This window comes from Salmo trutta, chromosome 14 (assembly GCF_901001165.1).
Source record: "Salmo trutta chromosome 14, fSalTru1.1, whole genome shotgun sequence".
NCBI lineage: Eukaryota > Metazoa > Chordata > Actinopteri > Salmoniformes > Salmonidae > Salmo > Salmo trutta.
In genome coordinates, this window is record NC_042970.1 from 38,706,125 (window position 1) to 38,728,434 (window position 22,310).

Below are 22,310 nucleotides of genomic sequence, written 5' to 3' on the forward strand. Positions count from 1 at the left end.
CCCTTGACTGCAGAATATTGTTAACTGCTATTGAAAATGGTAAGGACTCATTTGCCATTTTTGTCTAGCTTGCTACCATCACAGGTGATCTAGTAAAAACAAAAATGTATGCAATATGATGTATGCTATATTTAATTGAGTATGGCTTTTCATATTTTTCAAGAAAATAGTTTATTAATAGATACAGTACATATATAATAACAAACAAACAATAATTAGGAATTAACACGCAGTCGTATACACCATTGAGAGTCAAAGCATGCTTAAGGTTTCTGTGGTGATTTTGTGTTGTGGTCAATAATTATTTACACATAATTGGACAACATCAAGGATATGGGGTAGTCTAAAAACTCTTCAGAATTATGTTAAACCACAGTCGGGGTTGGAGTCCCAATTCCTGTCAACTCACATTAAGTCAAGCTAAGCAGTGGCAATGTTGAGGTCCGATCTAGGTAAGTGATTTTTAACCTTTTCTTACACATTCATAAATTAAACTAGCCAATGTGAAAACATGATTCATATTGGCAATAACAGGTAACTTGTGTGCTTAAAACACTGTGGTTAACAGTCACTTCAGAACAAACATCTTCATAATACTATGCAGACCCACACAACATGACGCATACGAAACAAGTTCATATTGAATAGCCCGCGTCTAAGGTGACCAAAAGTGCACCCACACCAACTCAATTAGTTCTCTTCATGAAAATTGCATACAAAATGACAGGCTGAATAAAAGGTGCAGTATGTCAGATTTTATCATGAACTTTGTTGGTTTTTGAGGAGTACAATTTAGTAATACCGGAAATAATTAAATCATAAACCAGAAACTTAGCAGGATTGAAATGTTGTTACTGTTTTAAGTTTGCAACCTCCAAGAACAAAAATCCACAAGTTGGAATGCGCTAGCGGTGCCCCATTCCCCTCTCATTGTTTTTGGTCATTAATGCTCAAGTTAGCAGTTGGGTGATTCTCATGAAACTAGTTTTAACCATGGCAGTAACAAATTGAGTTATAAAACCATGATGCATCTGCAACAATCATTCTGAATTCTAAGATGCTTAGTTTATGGCATAGTGCCTTACATTTTCACCCCAAATTCTCATTACCAAAATGCATCCGGAATAAAATTGGGTAATTTTACAAAATGGTACTACTAATACTAGAAAAACCTAACTCATTTGAATAAACCCAATGTTTCTGTAGTTTGAGGATAAATCATAAAAATTCTGTACTAGTTGAAGTTTACATTAAACTATAATATTTATTACGTAAAAACTATATTCATTTTTTAATAAAGTTTTATTCACCCATGATGCATCATCTAGAGAAGTAGTCCTTACATGAACAAGTTAATTTAATCTTTATTTATGTCTTTTGAATGAGGATCTTATTCTCCCCTTTACAACACTTGACGACCTCATTACCAAAATGAGAAAAAAGCTCAAATGGTCAAGTGGTCAATTGTTTGCAATCAATAGGAGACAGCAGACTGAGCTAAGTGCCTCTCATTACGGCATCACTTTTAGGTCTTTCGTTAATGAGAACCTTAATTTCGGGTAACGATAATAACCTCATTTTAATGTATAGTCAATGGGTGTGCTGTGGTGGCAACTAATTATTTACTAGGACTACAGATTACACATATTGTATAGATTTTTGGTAAAACATCAGTTATTCAACTAAGTAGGATCAAAGAATTATGGGTGTAAACACCATTTAATTTACTTAAAGCCACAATCTGGAGTTTGTTTCAACAAAGAGCAGCCCCGCCACTTACAGGATATCCCCCATTTTGACATGTGTACCCGTTTTACCTCTCTTTTTGGTAAATATCCCACATATTTAGATACTTTATAGGCATATCATGTTATGCCATTTGCCAATAAGATGCCAGTCAATTTAGAAACCCCATCTAAAATACCTTAGAACCACACATATCCACATCCTAATACACCAATATTACCTGAGAAAAAAAATCACAGTTTTATGCTTAAGTCCACGTTCACTACTGAAAATACATGCTAAATTGCTAAACTAAGGGATTTTAGTCAATTGTATTAAGACCAGCGATTTTCATATTACCCAAATCATTTGGAACTGACAAATGACACATTTTGATGATGAATGTAACAGAGCTCAGTACAGTTTTTAAACTGCAAACTATGCAACACACATTACCAAAACATGTATTCTCATCTCCGGATCCAACTTATCATTACCGTAATAAAACAATATTTAGGAAATATTACAAAAAGTTAAATGTATACTAGTAATTTTCGCTTCATCTGATAGTGTGCCTTTTGCTCTTTATCCAAATAGGTTTACATAAAAACAACTAAATATTACCAAAAAACAAGATTCAGAAAAGGTTGTGTGTTGCAGTAATGAAGTACAAAACACATGAATAATTTTATTTTAAATATATTTGTTTTCAGTGTTTAACTCAGGCCTTTTCATTAGGTGAGCAATGTTACAAAATATATAGAAATTGGTTTATTACTTTTTTGGGACTTCGAAAACTATTGCGGTAATGAAAATGTTTGCATTGGTAGTTGTGGAAATGCATAATATCTGATAAATAAACATAACAGTAATTATGAAATAGATAACTAGAGATCCTAATCTTAGAGGAATTATGGTGGAAAATACGTTTATTTCTTGTAGTCAAGTGCCAGCTTCGTGAGAATCACCCAGTTGGTGTCAGCGGCTTAGTAGACAAATGTATTGTCGTGGATTACAGTTTCTCCTGGCCAGTAGACTACTGTCAAGGTAAGGAACCATCTTTCTAATGTTGTAATTTTGTTGAACCAAAGAGGGTATATTAAACACAGGTTTAAAAACTGTGGGTGAACTATAGCTTTAAAGGCTATTTGTATTTGGAGATATTACACAATGCACCTTTAATGAGTAAGAGTTTAAAAATGGCAATATAAAACAAAACAGCACCATTCATACTAAAGGTGTGGTCTTGGTTAACTAGAACAAGACATTTTCACATGTTCAAATGAATAATCTCAATAAACATGTACAAACAGGGAGTGTTTGTTTCAGCGGGATATAGATTACTAGCACACACATAGCCCATCCCTTTTGTGAAATAAATAAAAACAATTATCTACATCCAGAAGGAATTATTGATGGGTGTGGTGAGATAATTGGGATGCACCAGGTCAAATAGGCCATCCTGCATGAGAGCAAAAACAAACAAATGTCAAATTAAGAATACTGTGAAGGTAGTCTTGATAGCTTATAGCTGTAGGCCAAGAGCGGTGATCGTGAAATAACATTTCTTATAATTGCTGCTCGTTAACCAGAAGGAATCAAGGCATGTCATTTGACAGCATCTACAAGTCAATATTCTTCCATCCTTTCTAGTTAGAAACTTTAGTGAGGTTGCTGTGAAACTTAGTACATTTTCCCATCGATATCCCCTGTTAAGAGTGCAGGTTGAGAAGAAAGCTCATTTCAATGAGGTGAATGATTTCCCTGACAACACTCACCTTTGGTGTGGTTCATCTTCCGGAGCCAATACTTCTGTCCTCAAAAATGGTGATTTCAACCTGGTGAGGGGGTTAGTTAAGGAAACTGGAATCCAGCAAGAAATTAAAGAAGGGTACACAAGAAAGGTCTGAGTGTGTGGCATCCTATAACCTATATAGCGCACTACTTTTGACCAGACCAGTGCAATTTGGGATGTACTCTCGGTTTGTGTGAGCTTCCAAGACAGTAATGGATACAACCCTGAGACCTCTCTCTATTGGGTCTGTCAGCAGCAGTCCCAGAGGAGCGTAGATCTTCTCATTCTGCTCCTTGACGAACCTAGCGATTTTCTTCAATACCTAGAGACAAAAAAAAGAAAACCCCTTCACCCATTCATGGCTTGGCCTCATAAAAAGACTACGCCCAATATGGCCACTGGTCCACGTGTCATTCAACATCGGTTAAGTCCCAAATGACACCCCTTTCCCTAAAAAGTGCACTACTTTTGACCAGGCCCCATAGGGTGACATGTGGGACCCAGATTGCTTTTATTTGGAAAATTATACCAACCCTTGGCCTATATATTGTCTAGTTGTTTTTCCCTCGGCAGGAAAAAACTTAACTAGACAATTTGTGCCAGGTGTGATATTGCTCCTAAATAGCTCAGGCTAATGTTCCAATCAGCCTAGTAAGGCCAGCAGGCTAGTCTCTTTTTATTGGTATGTAACGTCTGAAAGTTGTATTGTCAATTTGTTTTGTATTTAAACGTGTACATGATACTGCAACAAAATGTCCCTACGGGGACAATAAAGTCAGTAAAGTAGAAGACTTAGGGACCTACTTTCTCATAGTGGGTCTCCATACAGAGGAAGATTGTGTACGCTGTCATGCAGGCCAAGCAGCCCTCCAGGTAAGACTTGCCACCAATTTTCTCGGCCTCAGCGTAAAGGTTGTTAAGCGTCTGCATTGTCTCCTCAAACTGCTGCTTACCAACCTGAAAAAATAATTCCCACCAAACCCTCAGTAAAAAGGTCTGTATGGTCAAATTCACACCTTTGAAAAGGAAACAGGTGAGTCGCTAGTTGTTTGCATACATTGGGCCTAATTCAGGTGCTAATAAGGGTGAATACTGTACGCAATCTTAAAGAAACCAATTTATTTCTAAGTAGCTCTGTGTGCGTGTGTGTTAAAGTGCTGAGCGATTAACCAGAATTTCAGGTATTTTTCCATTTTTTAAAAACAACTAATTGACCGGCATCGGTTCAATTATTCTAATTCCATTTCATTTGTTTTTTTCCTTCTGTGAGTTCAATGCACACATCAGTTTCTGTAGAGATAAATCAGATCCAGCCTGAACTGTGTGATGTAGTAGGGAGTTGCTGTTTCCAACAGCCTAATATTTTATAGTTTAGTGCATAAAATGTGGTCAATAATCCATTGTGGATCTACTTGTCTGGTCTGTTTGTTTTAAGCCTGCTACCGAAGAGAGAAGGAAGTGCGATTGTCAGGTGATATATAGAGCCCCACAGTGGAGGTGGCATAATACCCATAAAACCTAGTGGTCAAATATGGAAGTGGTTCCACTCGTTTTTCCACCATTCATTTTTCCCCATAGGGTATTTTTGAAACACTTCAAATAAGGGCTTTGTTTCGTGTAGGCTTCGTGACGTTTTGATAACCATGTAAATCTCACTTGGACAAGGTGACATTAATCAATATATTTGTCTCTACTTACTCTCAGATTTGAAAATGCTAATTAGCATAAAAGTAGACATCACACAAAGCTCCTGCATGCCATCTCCAGCCGACACCTTTGTTAACAGGTATTGTATCAATTCAAAACTTGCACAAGACAGTTCACCGAATTGTCCATTTAAAGAAATGTAGCCAATTAATTAATTACTACATTTAGCTAACATTAGATATGGACTAACTATCTAGTATTTATAAAATAGTCAGACAGCATAGGCATCAGCTCTATAAAATAAATGTAATATACAAAACTGAAATACTTTAAAGTTGTGAATAAATGATGGTTAATAGGTAATAAGCAGTAATGGGCCATCTATACCATCATGTGACTTATTCATTGTTTTATTCTGTGTTCCAGCATTCAACCCACAATGCATAGTGAACTTAATGTTAAAAAAAAATCTAAAAAACGTGATCATTTGTTTATAATCGAACCAAAACGATTAAAGCACAAAAAATTAAAGCACAAATCGCTCAGCGCTAGTACGTTATCATACCCTGGACTCCAGCTCTGAGGGGAACTTGGTCTGGAACTTGCAGATTTTACCCGAGTTGTAGTCCCTCTGGACATACACTTTGGAGGCGACGGCTGCTTGTTGCTGCAGCTCCTGCAAGCTGTGCGTCTGGGTGGGGTAAAGCATGAATTAAGTGAGGAAAGCATGACTTGAAAAAACATCTCATTGGATTACTTGAATCCATCAGAATTCTAGTTATTGAGTTAATGGGAAAAGCTAGCTAACGTTACATATCTCTGCTTCAGACAGACTATGGGCCTTAAGTTTTTGGGAAACAGGGCCCTGGACAGGCAGAGAGCTAACTAACGTTAGCTAACGTACCTAGTTTGCTAGGCTAGTAGACAAAGCACCACAGTACAGGCATCCACCAAATGGTGATATCTAATTTGGTCAGACACGGCTTATAATATAGTTGTAAATGTCTAAATACACACAGTTAAAACACAAATGTGAACGCAATTTACCTCCGCCATAGTGGACTGTGAGTGTTCCTTCTTCCAGCTAACTCACTACTGCCGCGTTCAAACCAACTGGAAACTAAGGAAAAACGAGCTCTGACTGGTCATTAAACTCGGAATTCCAACTCCGGAACAAGGGCTTCTTTCTTGTTGCCGCGTTCAAAACAACTGGGAACTCGAAAAAATACGCGGTTAAATCATGACGTCAGGGATTTTCAGGTCGGAAAGTCGGAGCTCAAGAAAAAGGCCCGAGTTCACAAGTTGGAATTCCGAGTTCGATAACCGTTCAAATATTTTTTTGTTCTTCTTCCGAGTTCCCAGTTGTTTTGAAAGCTCGGAAGTCTGATATTTTCGGGACCGAGTTCCGAACTCCCAGTTGGTTTGAACGCGGCATAAACTCCGACTTTCCGACCTGAAGAACACTGACGTCATGATTTGACCAGTATTTTTAAAAGTTTCCAGTTGTTTTGAACGCTGCATGACACCGTTGTGAAGCGGGCAACAATAACTACGCACTTCCGGGTCACAGATTTTTGGAATCCTTCAGAATAAGAGTCTTTTCCTATATACTTTCAAAAAGAATAATTAGGGCGAAAATAAGAAATGTGCATCATTATCGATATTTGATACTACTTATCATACAAAGAATGATTTAAAGTATTTAAATAAGATATGTAATTTATTTGTTTATTTTTCCAAGCCTAAATGGTCAACAAAGTTTTTTATTCTTTGCGTACATTTATTGCACAGTACATAATTGCTTGTATGTTGTGTCACAGTAAAAGGGTGGTCCATTCTACTCAGGAGAAAAACATATTGATACAACAGCAGGTAAAATGGGGAGAAGTCTGTCCATAATAAATCCCTACTCTACCTTCTAAACAGCACTATCAACAAAGCATATCATACAGGTCCTAGTTTTGTCACACCTGACTATAAATCAGGTGCCACCAAGAGGGACTTTTGCAATTGGCTCAGAACAGGGCAGCACGGCTGACCCTTGGATGTATACAGAGAGCTAACATGAATAATATGCATGTCAATCTCTCCTGGCTCAAAGTGGAGGAGAGATTAACTTCATCAATACTTGTATTTGTGAGAGGTATTGACATGTTGAATGCACCGAGCTGTCTGTTTGAACTGCTGGCACACAGCTCGAACGTTCTCTGAATAAACTGTGCAAACCTATTGCATAAGCTGAGTCTTTGCCTAATTATTCTTAACCAGGGTGTCTTACAAACCTTGGGGATTAGTCAAAGCTTATTGATTGTTAGTTATTATCATTGGGATTGAAAATTCTCCTGACAGCGGCCCATGGATCCCTCCCCCATACTCCCGGCCTTCTGCCTGGTGGCGCCGGTAGTGTGGGAGCTGGACGCGGACATTGAGCAGGCGTTGCGTGCAGAGCCTGCTCCCCTCCAGTGTCCCGCTGGGCGTCTGTACGTTCCGTCTGCTGTCCGTGACCGGCTGATCTATTGGGCCCACACGTCACCCTCCTCTGGTCATCCTGGGATCGGTCGGACGGTGCGCTGTCTGAGTGGGAAGTACTGGTGGCCCACCTTGGCTAAGGACATGAGGGTTTATGTTTCCTCCTGCTCGGTGTGCGCCCAGTGTAAGGCTCCTAGGCACCTGCCCAGAGGTAAGCTACACCCCTTACCCGTTCCACAACGGCCATGGTCACACCTGTTGATCGATTTCCTGACCGATCTCCCCCTATCACAGGGAAACACCACGATCCTGGTTGTTGTGGATCGTTTCTCTAAGTCCTGGCGTCTTCCTCTGCCCGGTCTCCCTACGGCCCTACAGACTGCGGAGGCCTTGTTTACGCACGTCAACCGGCACTACGGGGTACCTGAGGATATAGTGTTTGATCGGGGTCCCCAGGGCGTTCATGGAACGTTTGGGGGTCTCGATCAGCCTTACCTTGGGTTTCCACCCCGAGAGTAACGGGCAGGTGGAGAGTTAACCAGGATGTGGGTAGGCTTCTGAGGTCTTACTGCCAGGACCGGCCGGGGGAGTGGGCGGCGCTCGTGCCCTGGGCAGAGATTGCCCAGAACTCGCTCCGCCACTCCTCCACTAACCTCTCCCCCTTCCAGTGTGTACTGGGTTACCAGCCGGTTCTGGCGCCCCTGCTGTGGACGACTGGTTCAGGCGCGCGGAGGAGACATGGGACGCCGCTCATGTTCACCTTCAGCGGGCCGTGCTGCGCCAGAAAACCAGCGCAGACCGTCACCGCAGTGAGACCCCGGTGTTCGCACCAGGGGACCGGGTCTGGCTCTCGACCCGAAACCTGCACTTCCGCCTGCCCTGCCGGAAGCTGGGGCCGCGGTTTGTGGGGCCATTTAAAGTCCTGGGGAGACTGAACGAGGTTAGTTACAGGTTACAACTTCCACCCGATTACCGTATTAACCCCTCGTTCCATGTGTCACTCCTCAGGACGGTGGTGGCTGGCCCGCTCCAGGAGTCTGAGGTGCGGGAGGTTCCTCCGCCCCCTCTGGACATTGAGGGGGCCCCGGCGTATTCCGTCCGCTCCATACTGGATTCGAGGCGTCGGGTGAGGGGCCTTCAATACCTCGTGGGGTGGGAGGAACTGCAAGCTATAGTCAAATACTGTGTAGAAAATATTTACCATCTACTATTATTTATATGGAACACTTCAAATAGTTTTGAAATGTGTATTTAAAAAAAAAAAGTTCATTAAAATAACTAAGCTATGAGCTTATCATTATCTATTGTAGGCCTATTGGTGACTAAAACTGTTGAAATGGTATTTCACAGAAAATGTCATTTGCACGAATGGCTCAGGGGTGAAAGATGTAATGTCCCCATTTTATGTTCAGAACTTTTGATTGTGCATTCATTGGAGTTGAACACAAGGGTTATCAAAAAACGACCAAAACATTTAATTGAACTACCCGATCTAGTGTCCGTTTAAAAGCATAACTAATGATTGAATTTACACCCTTACATCTGCTATTTGTCCCATAAAGTCTGAAACGCAGTAAATTTTGCATATTGAACTCAGAATATATACTTTGCTTGGATTGTAACATGTGAGATACCTGCAAGGACTGGGAAGGGATAAGAGAGAGGTGATTGGTGTAGGCCTATGTATATATCCTAGTGCAGTTTATACTCTATACATTTATATTTGGTAAATGTTTGTTTCCTTTCACAAAAATGCATATATTTTAGCTAATTTAGGTTAGTTTCCAATTATAAATAAAATGTTGCTTCCACACATGACTTGAACATGTTTATGACTTTCCCAGGTGCTTAACGATCGATGAGACGCAAACTAAAACAATGGAAATCTGGTTTGACGAAGCTTAGACTGACATGCCCGTCTAATTAGTTAGATTATCCTATTGATAGAAAGGTTGGGCCACATTTACATCAACAATTACAGCATGCATGCTCGCCCCATTTTTTTTGGTCCTTGCCTTCACCGCAAACTCCTGCTTTTTGACCGCACACAATCTCTCCTAATCAGCGTTCTCATGCGGTTGACCAAGGAGGCTGATGTTTGTAGGCTAGAACACACCCGTAGATGAAAACTATCGTGGTTTAACCTCGTTTGGAAGAAAATAAAGACTCCGTGGACATCACATGCGCACTAGGGGCAGCGACGACATGATCCAAAAACATGGCAGACATTTGATGTTCCGCAGCATTATCATTACCTCAGTGAAAACAATGTCCCGAGATAATGTCAAATTGGCTTTTTAGCAAATTACTGCAGTGGGTTTTCAAAAACGCGTTACTCAATTTGGCATGACGGTCTGCTATATAAATAGATGGCAAGCAGTGTTTGGGGGGGAAACATGACAAAATCGAAAGTGCGCTTATAATTGCCACAACAAAGTACTTCCTCTGGGCCTGGGGGTGAACCCGGGATGTAGCTCGAGTCCCACCCTCAACATAAATCAGTTAACTGGCGAGTGAATAGTCTGCAGCACTCACCCTACCGGACTCAAGTCAAATGTTTAGATTTCTCATCTGGCGCTTCTGTCCCTAACAAAGTGCCTACAGCAACACATATATGTACAAATTCCACTTAGACACCGTTGCCCTAGAGCACACAAAAAACGTTAACTACCTCAGCACCACAGGTAACTTCCCCAAAGCTGTGAACAATCTGAGAAAAGGCCAGAGCATCAAAATGAACATAAAATTACTTGAATCAGTAACATAACCCATTGCCCTGTATGTTGTGAGGTCTGGGGTCCACTCCACAATAATTCACAAAATTGAGGCTCTGCAAAAACATCCTCAGTGTACAGCATGCAGAGCAGAAATACAATCTGCTAATTATCAAAATCCAGAAACATATCCTACAACCACCTATGAGACTCAAAACTTTCATTAAGCTCTCACCTACAGACATGAACCTTGAGAAAAATCCCTTTGGTCCCCATACCAGTTGACTTTTCAAACAGACCCCACAGAGCCCCAGGACAGCAACACAACTAGACCCAACCAAATCATGGGAAACTAAAGAGATTACTTGAAACACTGGAAAGAATCATAAACAGCAAACAGACTATTTAGCCCTAAACTGAGTACAGTAGCAGAATACCTGAACAACTGACCCAGCTGCACTTCCTAACCTCCTGGCAAATGTATGACCATAGAACAAGGAAACAAGTTGTATTTAATCTGATTTCCTTACACTTCAACTAGTTGCACATTGTTTCACTATACAGAGCCCATAACAGTTAAAATGTCTACATCCTTTTAAAGTTCATTTCTTATTACCCTTTGTCGGTTCCACCTGCTTTGGTAACATATTTCCCATGGCCTATGAATTGAATATTTAGATTCGGCCACAGGGACAATTTGAATAATTCAATAGATGTTTTGTGCACAAGTGCTGACTAAAGTGGCATGACTATTCAAATCTGACTTCTCCATTTGGAAATGTGTTTTTGGAACAGGCATCAGTCAAAGTGCAGTACCGAAACAAATCCGTACCTCTTAACAGGAACTCTGGCCCCTTCCTGCTGGCTTCAGATGTCAGACAAGCTTTTTAATTTACTACTTCCGGCAGACACCGCATCATATGCTGCCTCAGGTCAAATACTGTACCATACACCAAATATTTGAGGTCATTTCTCAACCTGTGCAAGACATGTTCAGAAAGATGAGAACTGATCATACAACTACCCACAGCCACTACAGGTTTTATTTCTGTACCCATATAAATCTGATTGGGAACACTGACATCCTCCAGCCCACAAGACTAATTAGGTAAGCAGCTAGTTCACGACTACAGGTTTTACAATACATGGTGTCGGACTTAAACTTGACAAGAACTTTCTCATTCAGGTGTGCCAGCCACACCAATCAGATTGTGGCCCAAGAACCTGATTTTACACTTAGCCACTTGGTAAAACATACACACAAATGTGAATTCATTTTCTAGATTTTATTTAAAATTCAATGATCTTCTTGAATTTGGTCAGCAACCATAGGAGTGGAGTTTACTGCCGTCTAATCAAACAGGCCAAAGCCCATGTCGTCGTCCGAGCCCTCCTCAGACTCCTCCTTGGCCTCTTCTTTAGCAGCGGCTGGGGCAGCGGCAGTCTCTGCTGCAGCCACGGGAGCAGCTACAGCGAAGGCAGTGGGGTCAGCCAGGTAGGCCTTCACCTGGGAGTAAAAGGGGGTAGAGAAGCAATGTGAACTAAAAATGTAGAAAGTTATGGCTAAAACATGCCGACGGCAACCTAGTGTCAGAGACCAAGCGTCCCTGCCTGCCGTGGGATGCAGACAGACAGGGATAGTAGGAAACTAGTTGATGTGCGCAGGGGGAACGACAGAGTAGCACTTAACAAGCTGCACTGTAACTTATCCTGCAGCTGGGACTGAAAACGGTGGCCCCTATTCCCCATGTAAACGTTAGAACAAAGGATTTGATAGGCATAAGTGATGTGGTGAACATTCCTTAGCCTGGAGGGCAAAGTGGAGCTACAACCATATTACTTATAAAATGATTTCAGCCCTACAGCAGCTGTTTGTGGACTGGGCCAGTATTTGGTCCGTCATCCATTTCAATACCATGTGGTCCAAATGTGGGTGGGACGACATACCTTGTCTGCCAGGGGGAAGGAGTAGTCAGTCTCCACGGCGACTGCCAGGACCCTCTTGTATCCGTTGATGATGGTGTGAGGGACAGAGGCCAGAGTGGGGTATCCGATCTCCAGACACACACTGGCTATGTTACGGACACCCTGAAAGAAACAAAGTTGTCAGGTATGACAGCAACTTACAGCACTTCACGCAAGTCTGGTTCGACACATTTAGATTTGTCTGAGACCAAGCGTCCCTGCCAGCCGTGGGATGCAGACAGACAGGGATAGTAGGAAACTAGTTGATGTGTGCAGGGGGAACGACAGAGCAGCACTTAACAAGCTGCACTGTAACTTATCCTGCTACCTCAAAGCCAAAAGGGGAAAAAATGTCTTGAATTTAACAGCTTCTGTTGCATTCCTCTTCCAATGGTTCAGCGTCACTCATTTTCAGAACTTTAGATATGGATGGAAGACTATGGAGGAAAGGGAACCAATAATGACCTAATAGGACACAGCTCTACACCTCAGTCCATTTGCTACCCAAGGCACCAATAATACAACGGGTTTTGGATTATGGACCCAAAGTGGCATTACAAGGCATTGTGTATATGCTTCCTCACCTCCAGGAACCTGGCGTGCAGAGCATCCTCAGTAATGTCGAGCACCTCAGGGCTGTAGACACTACCATTGTCATACACCTGCTGGATGAGCAGACCGAAGGAGAAGGGAGAGATGTTCAACATGTTGAGGAGCGTGGCCTCGCTGGCTCCCACCTTGTCTCCAGGCTTGATGAGCATCACGTCGCTCTGTAGGGAGAAGTGAAGCAGTCAGAGTCTAGTGTTTCATTTTCAGAAACACATTTACATTGTTTTTTGGAGAATAAATTAGATACATTCCCTACCGGAAACAGTGCATTACACACACATAGCCCAGCAACATATTTGATCAAATCAAGAAGAAACCCTTCTCAGACAAATGCCTCGATGTCTTCAAGTGAAAAGACACACTGCTCTGGGGACCTGAAACCAGAGCCACAGAACGTGACCCCGACCCAGTGACCCCCAGAGACAGACCGTGTCCCATTCCGACTCGTCATCGTCTCATCACTGAAGAAGCTCTTATTTTGATGACTGAACGCAACACCACCATCCCACTAGTTTATAGTAGAGCCCAATAAGCATAGACTGGCTGAGATACTGTCTGAGGACTAAGACTACAGTTGCCACACTCACCAATATTTCAATAGTTCCTCTGGAGATCTTGGTGGTGATGCCCAGGGCCTGGAAGAAGGAAGTCTTCTCAGGACCCAGCCCAGTGTTCTGGGCTGGCACAGTCACGTCACAGGGGGCAATAGCGCCGGCACGGGCAGCAGCCGGCACCTGAGGGGCAGAGGTTTGGAGGTGAACAATCAAGCTATGGCTCCCATTCAAACAAAAATGCCAAGTCCATGGACGCATGCCAAATGACAGCCCACGAGACCAAGCAAAATCCACAGGACAGAGTGTCTGAGACCAAGCGTCCCCGTCAGCCGTGGGATGTAGACAGACAGGGATAGTAGGAAACTAGTTGATGTGTGCAGGGGGAACGACAGAGTAGCACTTAACAAGCTGCACTGTAACTTATCCTGCGTCGCCATCTCATCTTTAAGCATTATCCAAAATGTTGATTGTACATTGAGGGTTACACTATTACTAAATAATATCCTATTTGGTCCAAATGGCACCCTATATAGGGCCCTGGTCAAAAGTAGTGCGCTACAAGAGTGCCATTTGGGACAAAACTTGACAATTCCCCGCTAGACTAGAGCACCCAACACCGCAGTCACCTTGTTGGCCAGCAGCATGTCCCTGATCTCAGCCAGGTCCTCCTTGGTGAAGACAAAGCCCACATTTCCTTTGATGTGAGGCAGCAACCTGTGAAGACGGCAACACTTAACATCTCAATCCAACCCCAACGGATACATGATTAACAAGACTGAGACAACACTTGTCTGAGACCAAGCGTCCCTGCCAGCTGTGGGATGCAGACAGACAGGGATAGTAGGAGACAGGTTTCTGTGTGCAGGGGGAACGACAGAGCAGTACTGCACTAGCTGCACTGTAACTTATCCTGCTTTATAAATAGCCAATCCGTGGGCTTGATAGCTGCATTTAAGCCTTTGATAACTGGGTCGTGTTCACGAATGCACACAGTAGCAAAACATTTCGCAACCTATATTGATAACAAACAACTTGTTGGCCAAATTCAGGCCGTCCCTTTGACTTCCTAGTGAATGCGACCATGGACGTAAGCCTCTTAGGCCAAAACGTGTTGGCTGTGAACTTACTTCTCCAGGGCGGGGTTGTTCTCCAGGTGGCCGCGGATGGCTTTGCGCATCATGGTGTTTTTACCCATGAGCACCACAGCCTTCCCACGCAAGGACAGACGGATGGCCTGCATCTGCTTGGAGCCGACATTGTCGGCGCCGACAATGAAACATTTGGGATAGTCATCCAGCAATTGCTGCAAAGAGAAAAGCAAAAGTGAGACCAACAACTACTTCTAAAATTCACTGCTTGAGGAAATGTAAACCCACTACCATGGGACAACAAGACTGCAAAAGCTTTATTCATTTGGTTACAACATCTGTACAAAAGTGTCTGAGACCATGCGTCCCCGTCAGCCGTGGGATGGCAGCAGACCGGGATAGCGAGGAGACAGGTTTCTGTGTGCAGGGGGAACGACAGAGCAGTACTGAACAAGCTGCACTGTAACTTATCCTGCTTCGTACATGGTCAATCATAAACTGGCTTATTATGGGACGCCGTTTGGGTATTTGCGTGTCAAAAAAGATGCGTGTCAAAACACTGTTTGACATGTTAAATAAGCTTTTAGTTAGACATGTCAAATAACAGTTCTATTGTACAATGTGTTGGACAACAATTTCTGGGGTAGCTAGCTAGCTTTAGCTTGGTCACAGGACTGAAATCCCTTCAACAGTCAGCCTATTATGTGTATTGACATTCATATTGCACTGCACAGCTTTAGGTAAGGATTGGGATCACGAAGTGGTGTTTCAGTCTACTCAATAACTAAGATCCCCCCCCCCCCCCCCAACATCCTCAGTTAGACTCCAAAACATCCACGCAGTATTGTTTTTCCTCTGGAATAGTATTCAATACACATAGGTTGACAATAAATGTGGCTCAATTCAGTTGTTTCAGATTCCCACAATAAGAGCTACCACACTAATGTTCTCTGGGTGTCACCGAGTAGACTGATACCATGTCATTGAGCCACAATCCATAGGTAAGGCTGTAGAGTGAAATAAGTATGTCCCCAATGTAATTCTAAAGTATAATACATCAGCGTGACTCCAGATTTGTCCTTTGTTGATTTTCTATAACATTCCAATCTTGTTTAACATGATCTATTCAATTATGGCATAATTCTACTATGTGTATTAATTTGCACCAATGTCAAACTTTTATTTTGAAGGCTAAACGCAAATTCCACTATTGTGGCTAGCTTCAAATAGATGAGTAGGACACATTAATCAAATACTGTCTTAGAAATGATGGTTATTTTAGTTGACACCTAGCTATATAGTTAGCTAGTTAACTATAGCTACTGAAGCAGATGTCGTTTTGCTATGTTTGGGGAAAAACATTATTGGCATCCATGAGCTAGCTAGCTTTTTTTATGACCAGCACTGTAGATGCGCGAGACAACTGCATCACAGCATACGTATCGATTAATCCTTGTGACTTAAGAGTGTAATCAATGTGTAATAGTACCGTAAAATAATTATGAATGCGTTAAATTATTATGTGACGTGCAGTCATACAGGTCCTGATTGGTCAACAAGCTTATTTGACGTGTATCTTTTTTGACACGCAAAGACCCAAACGGCGTTCCATAGTTGATATACTTTCGTGCATCAAAAGTGGTCAATTGTTTCAACGTACGATGATTTTCATAAAATAGTTGGACTTCCACGTGGTCCTGTCTTCCCTCGGCATCTTTGCAGTGCTTCGAAGGATCGCTTAAACAGCTGGTTTAAAGACAAGATTTTCTATGGAAAATAAAACTATGTCAGACAGGTAGCAGGTTCACAACTAACTTAAAGTTACAATCACAGTAAGCGCCAACCTCGCTAGTAGCCATCTAGATAAACTGGCAGTCACTACTCACCTAGCTAACGCTAATACACTGCAAAATAGGACTAGCTTTAACTAGTGGCTAGCTGACGTAGCAAATGCATAAACCTAGGCTACAAACATATCTATAGCTAGATAACTAGTTATTGGAAGTGGCTTTATGGTGAAAATATTGTACCATTATGGTTTACAAGCAAGTTTAGCTAATTAAAATTTCACGGAAATAGTGGTAGCACATGGCGGTAACCCACACAGCGAGTGAGCCGAATAGGCCGCACAGACGAAAAACATTTAAATAATAAGTCATCCTATTGATCTTTTGACATTACTACAGTAATGTAGCTTAACGTAATCAAATATTTAATCAAATAATACAGCGAAATACATTTTAAGGTGTAATCCTACATAAAGAGTCAAGGCCATTCAATTCCTTACCTGTTACCAAGGCCGCGTGAAAGAAAGAGAACCACATAGGAAGCGCACAAGCAATATACAGCACAAACAGCCAATCACAATCCACTACGACTACTATGGTCCACAGACATGATTGGCCAACTGTCTCAATCTTTTTGTCGGTTGCTATCCGTGGGTGCAGTCGTTTTATGCCCCTGTCCACACCGGCTGTGGATTTCCAGAACGAGCCAGGCAGGAAATTCAGACTAGATTGGGGACGTGTGTTTGTCAAGATCAAAAGAAGAAAAAAAAACAACCTATCTGCTCATAGTCTTAGCTCTGAGCATTCATTGTGTGTCTTGTGTGCATAGTAGTTAAGACAAAAACGAGTGTCAGAAATAAACAATTTATTTATTGGCATCAATCACATTGAATTAAAAATGATCAGCAATCAGGTACCATATAGCCATCCCATAAAACATGACAACAGAGGTACATGGGCAAATAAAACAGGCAGGAGGAAAGGAAAAAACAAAACCACTTTTTTATTTAACTAGGCAAGTCAGTTAAGAACAAATTCTTATTTACAATGACAGCCTACCCCAGACAAACCCGTATGATGCTGGGCCAATTGTGCGCCACCCTATGGCACCGATCACAGCCGGTTGTGATACAGCCCGGGATTGAACCAGGGTCTGTAGTGATGCCTCCAGCACTGCGATGCAGAGCCTTAGACCGCTGCACCACTCAGGAGTATTGCGGGAAAATAGTTCCTTTCAGATAAATGAAGGGGATCAAATGACAAGGTTAACTTGTAAACATTAAAATAAAAAGGCTTTGAGAGTAGTCTGCCTAGGCAGACTGTTGCTTCCCACTTAGGTCAACAGAGAGAGCATAGAACTAAAGCAAAGAAATGTAATAGGATAAATAAATGTAGCAAAAAATAATTACAATCCCTGATGATTTACATAGGGTGTAGATAAAAAAATAAACTTACATAGGGTGTCTAGTGATACACCAAAGTAACATGCTCTCAAGCCTCTCTTTAAAGGGCCCCATTTGTTGCATTATAACATTTGGGCTGGTGCCTAAACCTGTGGTCATGGCTACTCTCAAGAAATCTTTCCAGTAATTTCCCCTTGATTGAGGAACTCATTCAACTTTGAACTGTAACTGTCCAGGGCTAGATTCAGGCACCCTGGCAGCACTTACACTTGTTTTCATTGTCTGTGTCTCCGGTCTCCAAAGCATGGCTATAAAGGCTACCAGAGGGATATTTCATTGAGCTTGATACATTATTTGGCACACTAACTTGAACAATTTAGGATTTAATGGCTTAGAAAGAGCCCGACTTAAAACAGAGTCAATATGAAGTAGTACTAACCCTTCTTCTGTTACACCTCTGTCTATGAATTTCAAAATTAAATCTGAATATTATGTTAGCAGCATTCCTCATTAACCAGGCTAGGTGAAATGCCCCTCTGTAGATTCATCATGTTCATGTCAACACAGTTGCACTACTAGAGAAGCTCAAGGAATCTATGGCATAGCAAGGCTGAAAGTGCTTTAAAAACCCACATCTCAGGGGGTTTCACCAGAAATGGCACCCCAGCCTGAGGAGGCCAGACACAAAAACCACCAATAGTAACATGTAGTAATTTTAAAGCAACAATTACTATACACCTTTAATCTGCCGACTATACTGTGCTGTGAGGCCATCCTCAGTTTGCCCCCTCTAAGGTATTTGCCTCTCTTTTACTGACACCCAAAACCCAGAGGTGCATCTCAATAGTCTAAAATGGCTTCCCTATTTGTCTCTTCTTCATTTACACTTCACTGTAAGCTATATTGAGGTTGTATTCGAGGGGTTTGCTTTCACCTGTCCAGTACTTTCACATCAACACACATGGAGGAAATAAACAGAGAGGAAGCCAATTTAGATGTTTGAGATGCACCCCATGACACTGGCTGACCCAGCCAATGTTGTTCTACGACATCAAAAATGGCTTCACCAATCCAATCGCAGCAAGGACTTGGAAGTGCGCCATATACCTCAACAGTGTTAAAGACATTGCATTGAAAATTTGGCACTAGCACAATTATCTTTATTCTTTCAAAGTGTTAAGAAATGAAAATGAAACGTATGTGTGTATATATACCACAACCAACATGCCAAGTGATGACAACTGGGTTGGAAACCATAAAAAAAAGATTTAGCATAAAAATATAAGCAACATGTGTAAAGTTAAAATCACCTGCTTCACAATGATTCAAATATGCAACATTACAAGGTCACTTGAAAAAAAATAAACAGTGGATGATGAAATAAGTAAATCAATTACGTACATATCAAAAACAAATGCTCAAACCTGACCCACTGCAGTGATTTGGGATCAGGTAACGAGGAGATTTGGATGCCATTATTGACTTGTCATGCGTCCCAAATGGCACCCTATTCCCTATATAGTGCACTACTTTTGACCAGAGCACTATGGGTCCTAGTCAAAAGCAGAAGACTTTATAGGGAAGAGGGTGCCATTTGGGAAACAGACTAGGTACTGACTGCAGATCTGTCTGTCCAGATTACCATGTGACTCTGAGGGCATTTCAGGAACCCATGGTTAGAATTGGCCCTGTTGCCTGGAAACCAACCTAGTGTGTGTGTAATAGGGTCCATTTATGTCTTTGTCCATAGAGCCAGCTCTTTGCATATCAGTGTGAGCTACAGAGCTCAAAATCATACAGTGACAATACTGCTCCATGCCACTAAACCAAGTATGTTAAAATCAATTTAATATTGTGATTGTAATACAAATATGCAGAAAATGCAGACAAAAACCTCCTTGCAACTTGTATTGCAGAATGTGTGTTGCTCAATCAGTCAATAAGCAGTGAAGTTAAAAACCAATCCTCCCCTGTACATTAAAAGGACCAAGTCTCCCTCTATTACTTACTTTTTAAGTATCTGAGGGAAAACACACACATTGTCAGTAGCTAAATGTACAACAAAACATTGCCCCAAGAAAAGCACTCTCCATTCACTCTGATTTATTCATTTTAAGACTTGGATAAATGTGTGGGCGAATAGTAGCAAATAAAAAGGCAAAATACACACAATTAACATGTTGTTTCAAATCAACATGCTGTAGTATTTTGTCCTGTTTCCTTACAGAAAGGGAGAAGCCTAGCCTGGTTACACCAGACTGAAGAACGCTGTGCTCAGTTTGGTTGCCAGGCTAAGAGCTGCCTCGCTACCCAAAGCGGACGGAAGGTAAGGGATGTGCAGAGTGCCTCCGAGATGAGAGGTCGCCAACACTCACCCAAACACCGCCACCCTCTGTCCACATCAAGGGAAAGACAATATTCAAATGCGCGTTCTTTTAAAATCAGATGACATGAATGAGAATTCATATGAGATCGGTGGCGCAAAGACTGATCCACAGAAAATAGAAACGGAGAGTCCATAGCACAACGAAAAGAGCTGTAGTCTGGAGACAGAGTGTGAGTATGTGTGTCTAAACAACGTGTCTCGTTTTGTACAAACACATTTGAGAGTTTTGTACAGTTCCATTGGAAAAATTAAGCAAACAGGGAAAAGGAAAACGGATGTATCTAAATCTATGCCGCTGAGCTGTCCTTGTTAGCATATGAACATTTCCATAGGAAAAGTGTACAAAAATAGGACCCTGATATTGTGACCATACCAAGCTGTAAAATGGCCCCAAGAGGGCCACAGAGAGAGGAATCTATGATTGAGTTGAATGAGCACCAAGTGTTTGAACTGGTCTTACAGAGAAGTGAAAAGAAAGGGAGGAGGGAAAGAGGAGACGAGAGCTTTTCCTCTTCTCAGAGTATAAAGTGTGTGTCTCTGTGTTTGTGTGTGTTTGCGTTTGAGATCAAGAGACAGTTCATAGGTGTGCATTTGCAATGGCACCGACATACTGCATATTTTGGACTAATAGGCAAAACGCTGCCTGGTGAATGTCAACAACATTCTATGTGTACTAAGTACTGCCTGAACACCTGTCTAAACCCATCCCAGGACCCCTATAACCTGACCTCCACACGTCGGTCACACGATAACGCAGCCTACCATTATTAGGACAGGAAAATAAATCAAACAGAACATAAAAAACGCCTCTCACCCAAAAATGGCTTCCCTTGCTCGTTTTACATTTACAAAAATCTCTTTGGGCTCGCTTTAAACCTCATGCTTTCTGGAACTCTTGAAATGTCAACCCCGCGGCCCTGAAGGCTCTGTGGAGCATTGAGTCCTGTCTGCAGTAACCTCCAGGTGACTGTATGGGAGCTTTCTAATGGCCAGTCTCATCTCAGCTACATGCACAGTAAGGGACAACTCTCTGCTTCCTCATCATAGCCACCGACGGCCTTCTATCCAAGCCTTCACCTTTTGACACGCACACGCACACACGCGTGTCCCCGATTCTCTTCCTGTGTACTCCTCCCCACACATTTTAAAGCATTGGATTGGTGTTAGCATGGGCTGGAGTTTCCACTATATTTCATACACCTGTCATTTCCTTTTAAATTCATGAAGGGTGCAAGTGCACACTTAGGGCTGAACCGTAGAGAATTGGGACAAAGCATGCACACACGAATGCGCACAAACGCAGGCACGCACACACACACACACACACACACACACACACACACACACACACACACACACACACACACACACACACACAGCTGGGGAGTGGGTTAGCTCCCTAGCTGAAGAGCTTGATGAAGCAGCCCTGGCAGTATGGCTTGTCATTCTGCTCCTTGAAGGTGCCCTTATTGAGCTGCTTGAGGCAGAAGGCACAGACAAAGTGCTCGGGGTGGAACTTCTTGGCCATGGCTGTGATGCAGCGGCCCGTGATGGGCTTCTGACAGCCCGAGCAGAGGGAGCCGCGGCGCTCGTGGTAGTGGCCCTCGCAGTAGGGCTGGCCCTCGTGCTCAAAGAAGCTCCCATTTACAAAGGGGGTGAAGCACTCCTGTAATGCACAGAGGTGGGAAGAGAAGGAAAGGAGGTTGTCACACAATGGCTGAGGCAATCAAGGCTTTCTATACTGTTTTTCTAAATACCTTTTTTTTCAAGAACTGTATGAAAGCTATGGAAGCTACAGGTAACTGCCAAAATAAAGGAAACTCACGAGTAAATTAGGTTTTTGGCGGCTCTGTTATGGGGTGGGGTGCATTTTCCGGGCATGGTTTAGGTCTGCTCAACCCCTAGGAGGGCAAGGTAAATGCCAATAACACACAGCCATTCTGAGTGATCACCTTCAACCTATGGTGAATCATTTCTATCCTGATGGGAGTGGTCTCTTCCAGGATGACAACGCCCCCATCCACAGGGCACGAGCAGTCACTAAATGGTTTGACGAGCATGAAAACTATGTAAATCATATGCCATGGCCGTCTCAGTCACCAGATCTCAACCCCATTGAACACTTATGGGAGATTCTGGAGCGGCGCCACCATCAACAAAACAACAAA

The 22,310-nt window shown here is 42.3% G+C and overlaps 3 protein-coding genes and 5 non-coding genes across 8 annotated transcripts in view; all 8 read right to left on the reverse strand.

Annotated features, from left to right (window-relative positions):
* Nucleotides 1–152: 152 nt before the first annotated feature.
* On the reverse strand, nucleotides 153–6,652 carry LOC115208041 (golgin subfamily A member 7). Its single transcript, XM_029775765.1, has 6 exons — nucleotides 6,215–6,652; nucleotides 5,733–5,858; nucleotides 4,325–4,477; nucleotides 3,741–3,842; nucleotides 3,504–3,563; nucleotides 153–3,187 (listed from the first exon to the last, which is right to left on the reverse strand). The coding sequence occupies exons 1-5, from the start codon at nucleotides 6,221–6,223 to the stop codon at nucleotides 3,516–3,518; spliced, it is 438 nt and encodes a 145-aa protein (XP_029631625.1). The 5' UTR covers nucleotides 6,224–6,652; the 3' UTR covers nucleotides 153–3,187; nucleotides 3,504–3,515.
* A 4,965-nt stretch (nucleotides 6,653–11,617) lies between these two features.
* On the reverse strand, nucleotides 11,618–16,980 carry LOC115208043 (60S acidic ribosomal protein P0). Its single transcript, XM_029775768.1, has 8 exons — nucleotides 16,854–16,980; nucleotides 16,227–16,333; nucleotides 14,606–14,781; nucleotides 14,105–14,192; nucleotides 13,512–13,658; nucleotides 12,900–13,085; nucleotides 12,298–12,438; nucleotides 11,618–11,857 (listed from the first exon to the last, which is right to left on the reverse strand). Exons 2-8 carry the CDS (start codon nucleotides 16,278–16,280, stop codon nucleotides 11,702–11,704), a joined length of 948 nt encoding a protein of 315 aa, XP_029631628.1. The 5' UTR covers nucleotides 16,281–16,333; nucleotides 16,854–16,980; the 3' UTR covers nucleotides 11,618–11,701.
* Nucleotides 11,938–12,066, reverse strand: LOC115147936 (small nucleolar RNA SNORA63). Its single transcript, XR_003866519.1, has one exon. It is a non-coding gene; the product is annotated as a small nucleolar RNA SNORA63 (small nucleolar RNA).
* On the reverse strand, nucleotides 12,514–12,642 carry LOC115147933 (small nucleolar RNA SNORA63). The gene has a single exon (XR_003866516.1). It is a non-coding gene; the product is annotated as a small nucleolar RNA SNORA63 (small nucleolar RNA).
* LOC115147930 (small nucleolar RNA SNORD15) lies at nucleotides 13,242–13,391 on the reverse strand. The gene has a single exon (XR_003866514.1). It is a non-coding gene; the product is annotated as a small nucleolar RNA SNORD15 (small nucleolar RNA).
* Nucleotides 13,781–13,909, reverse strand: LOC115147937 (small nucleolar RNA SNORA63). The gene has a single exon (XR_003866520.1). It is a non-coding gene; the product is annotated as a small nucleolar RNA SNORA63 (small nucleolar RNA).
* LOC115147934 (small nucleolar RNA SNORA63) lies at nucleotides 14,266–14,394 on the reverse strand. Its single transcript, XR_003866517.1, has one exon. It is a non-coding gene; the product is annotated as a small nucleolar RNA SNORA63 (small nucleolar RNA).
* A 221-nt stretch (nucleotides 16,981–17,201) lies between the features above and the next one.
* Nucleotides 17,202–22,310, reverse strand: part of LOC115208042 (paxillin) — a 28,422-nt gene continuing 23,313 nt past the window's right edge. The window contains exon 11 of the mRNA XM_029775767.1: nucleotides 17,202–21,808. Within this exon, the coding sequence (XP_029631627.1) occupies nucleotides 21,542–21,808 (267 nt within the window). The 3' untranslated portion in view covers nucleotides 17,202–21,541. The remainder of the gene's footprint in view (nucleotides 21,809–22,310) is intronic.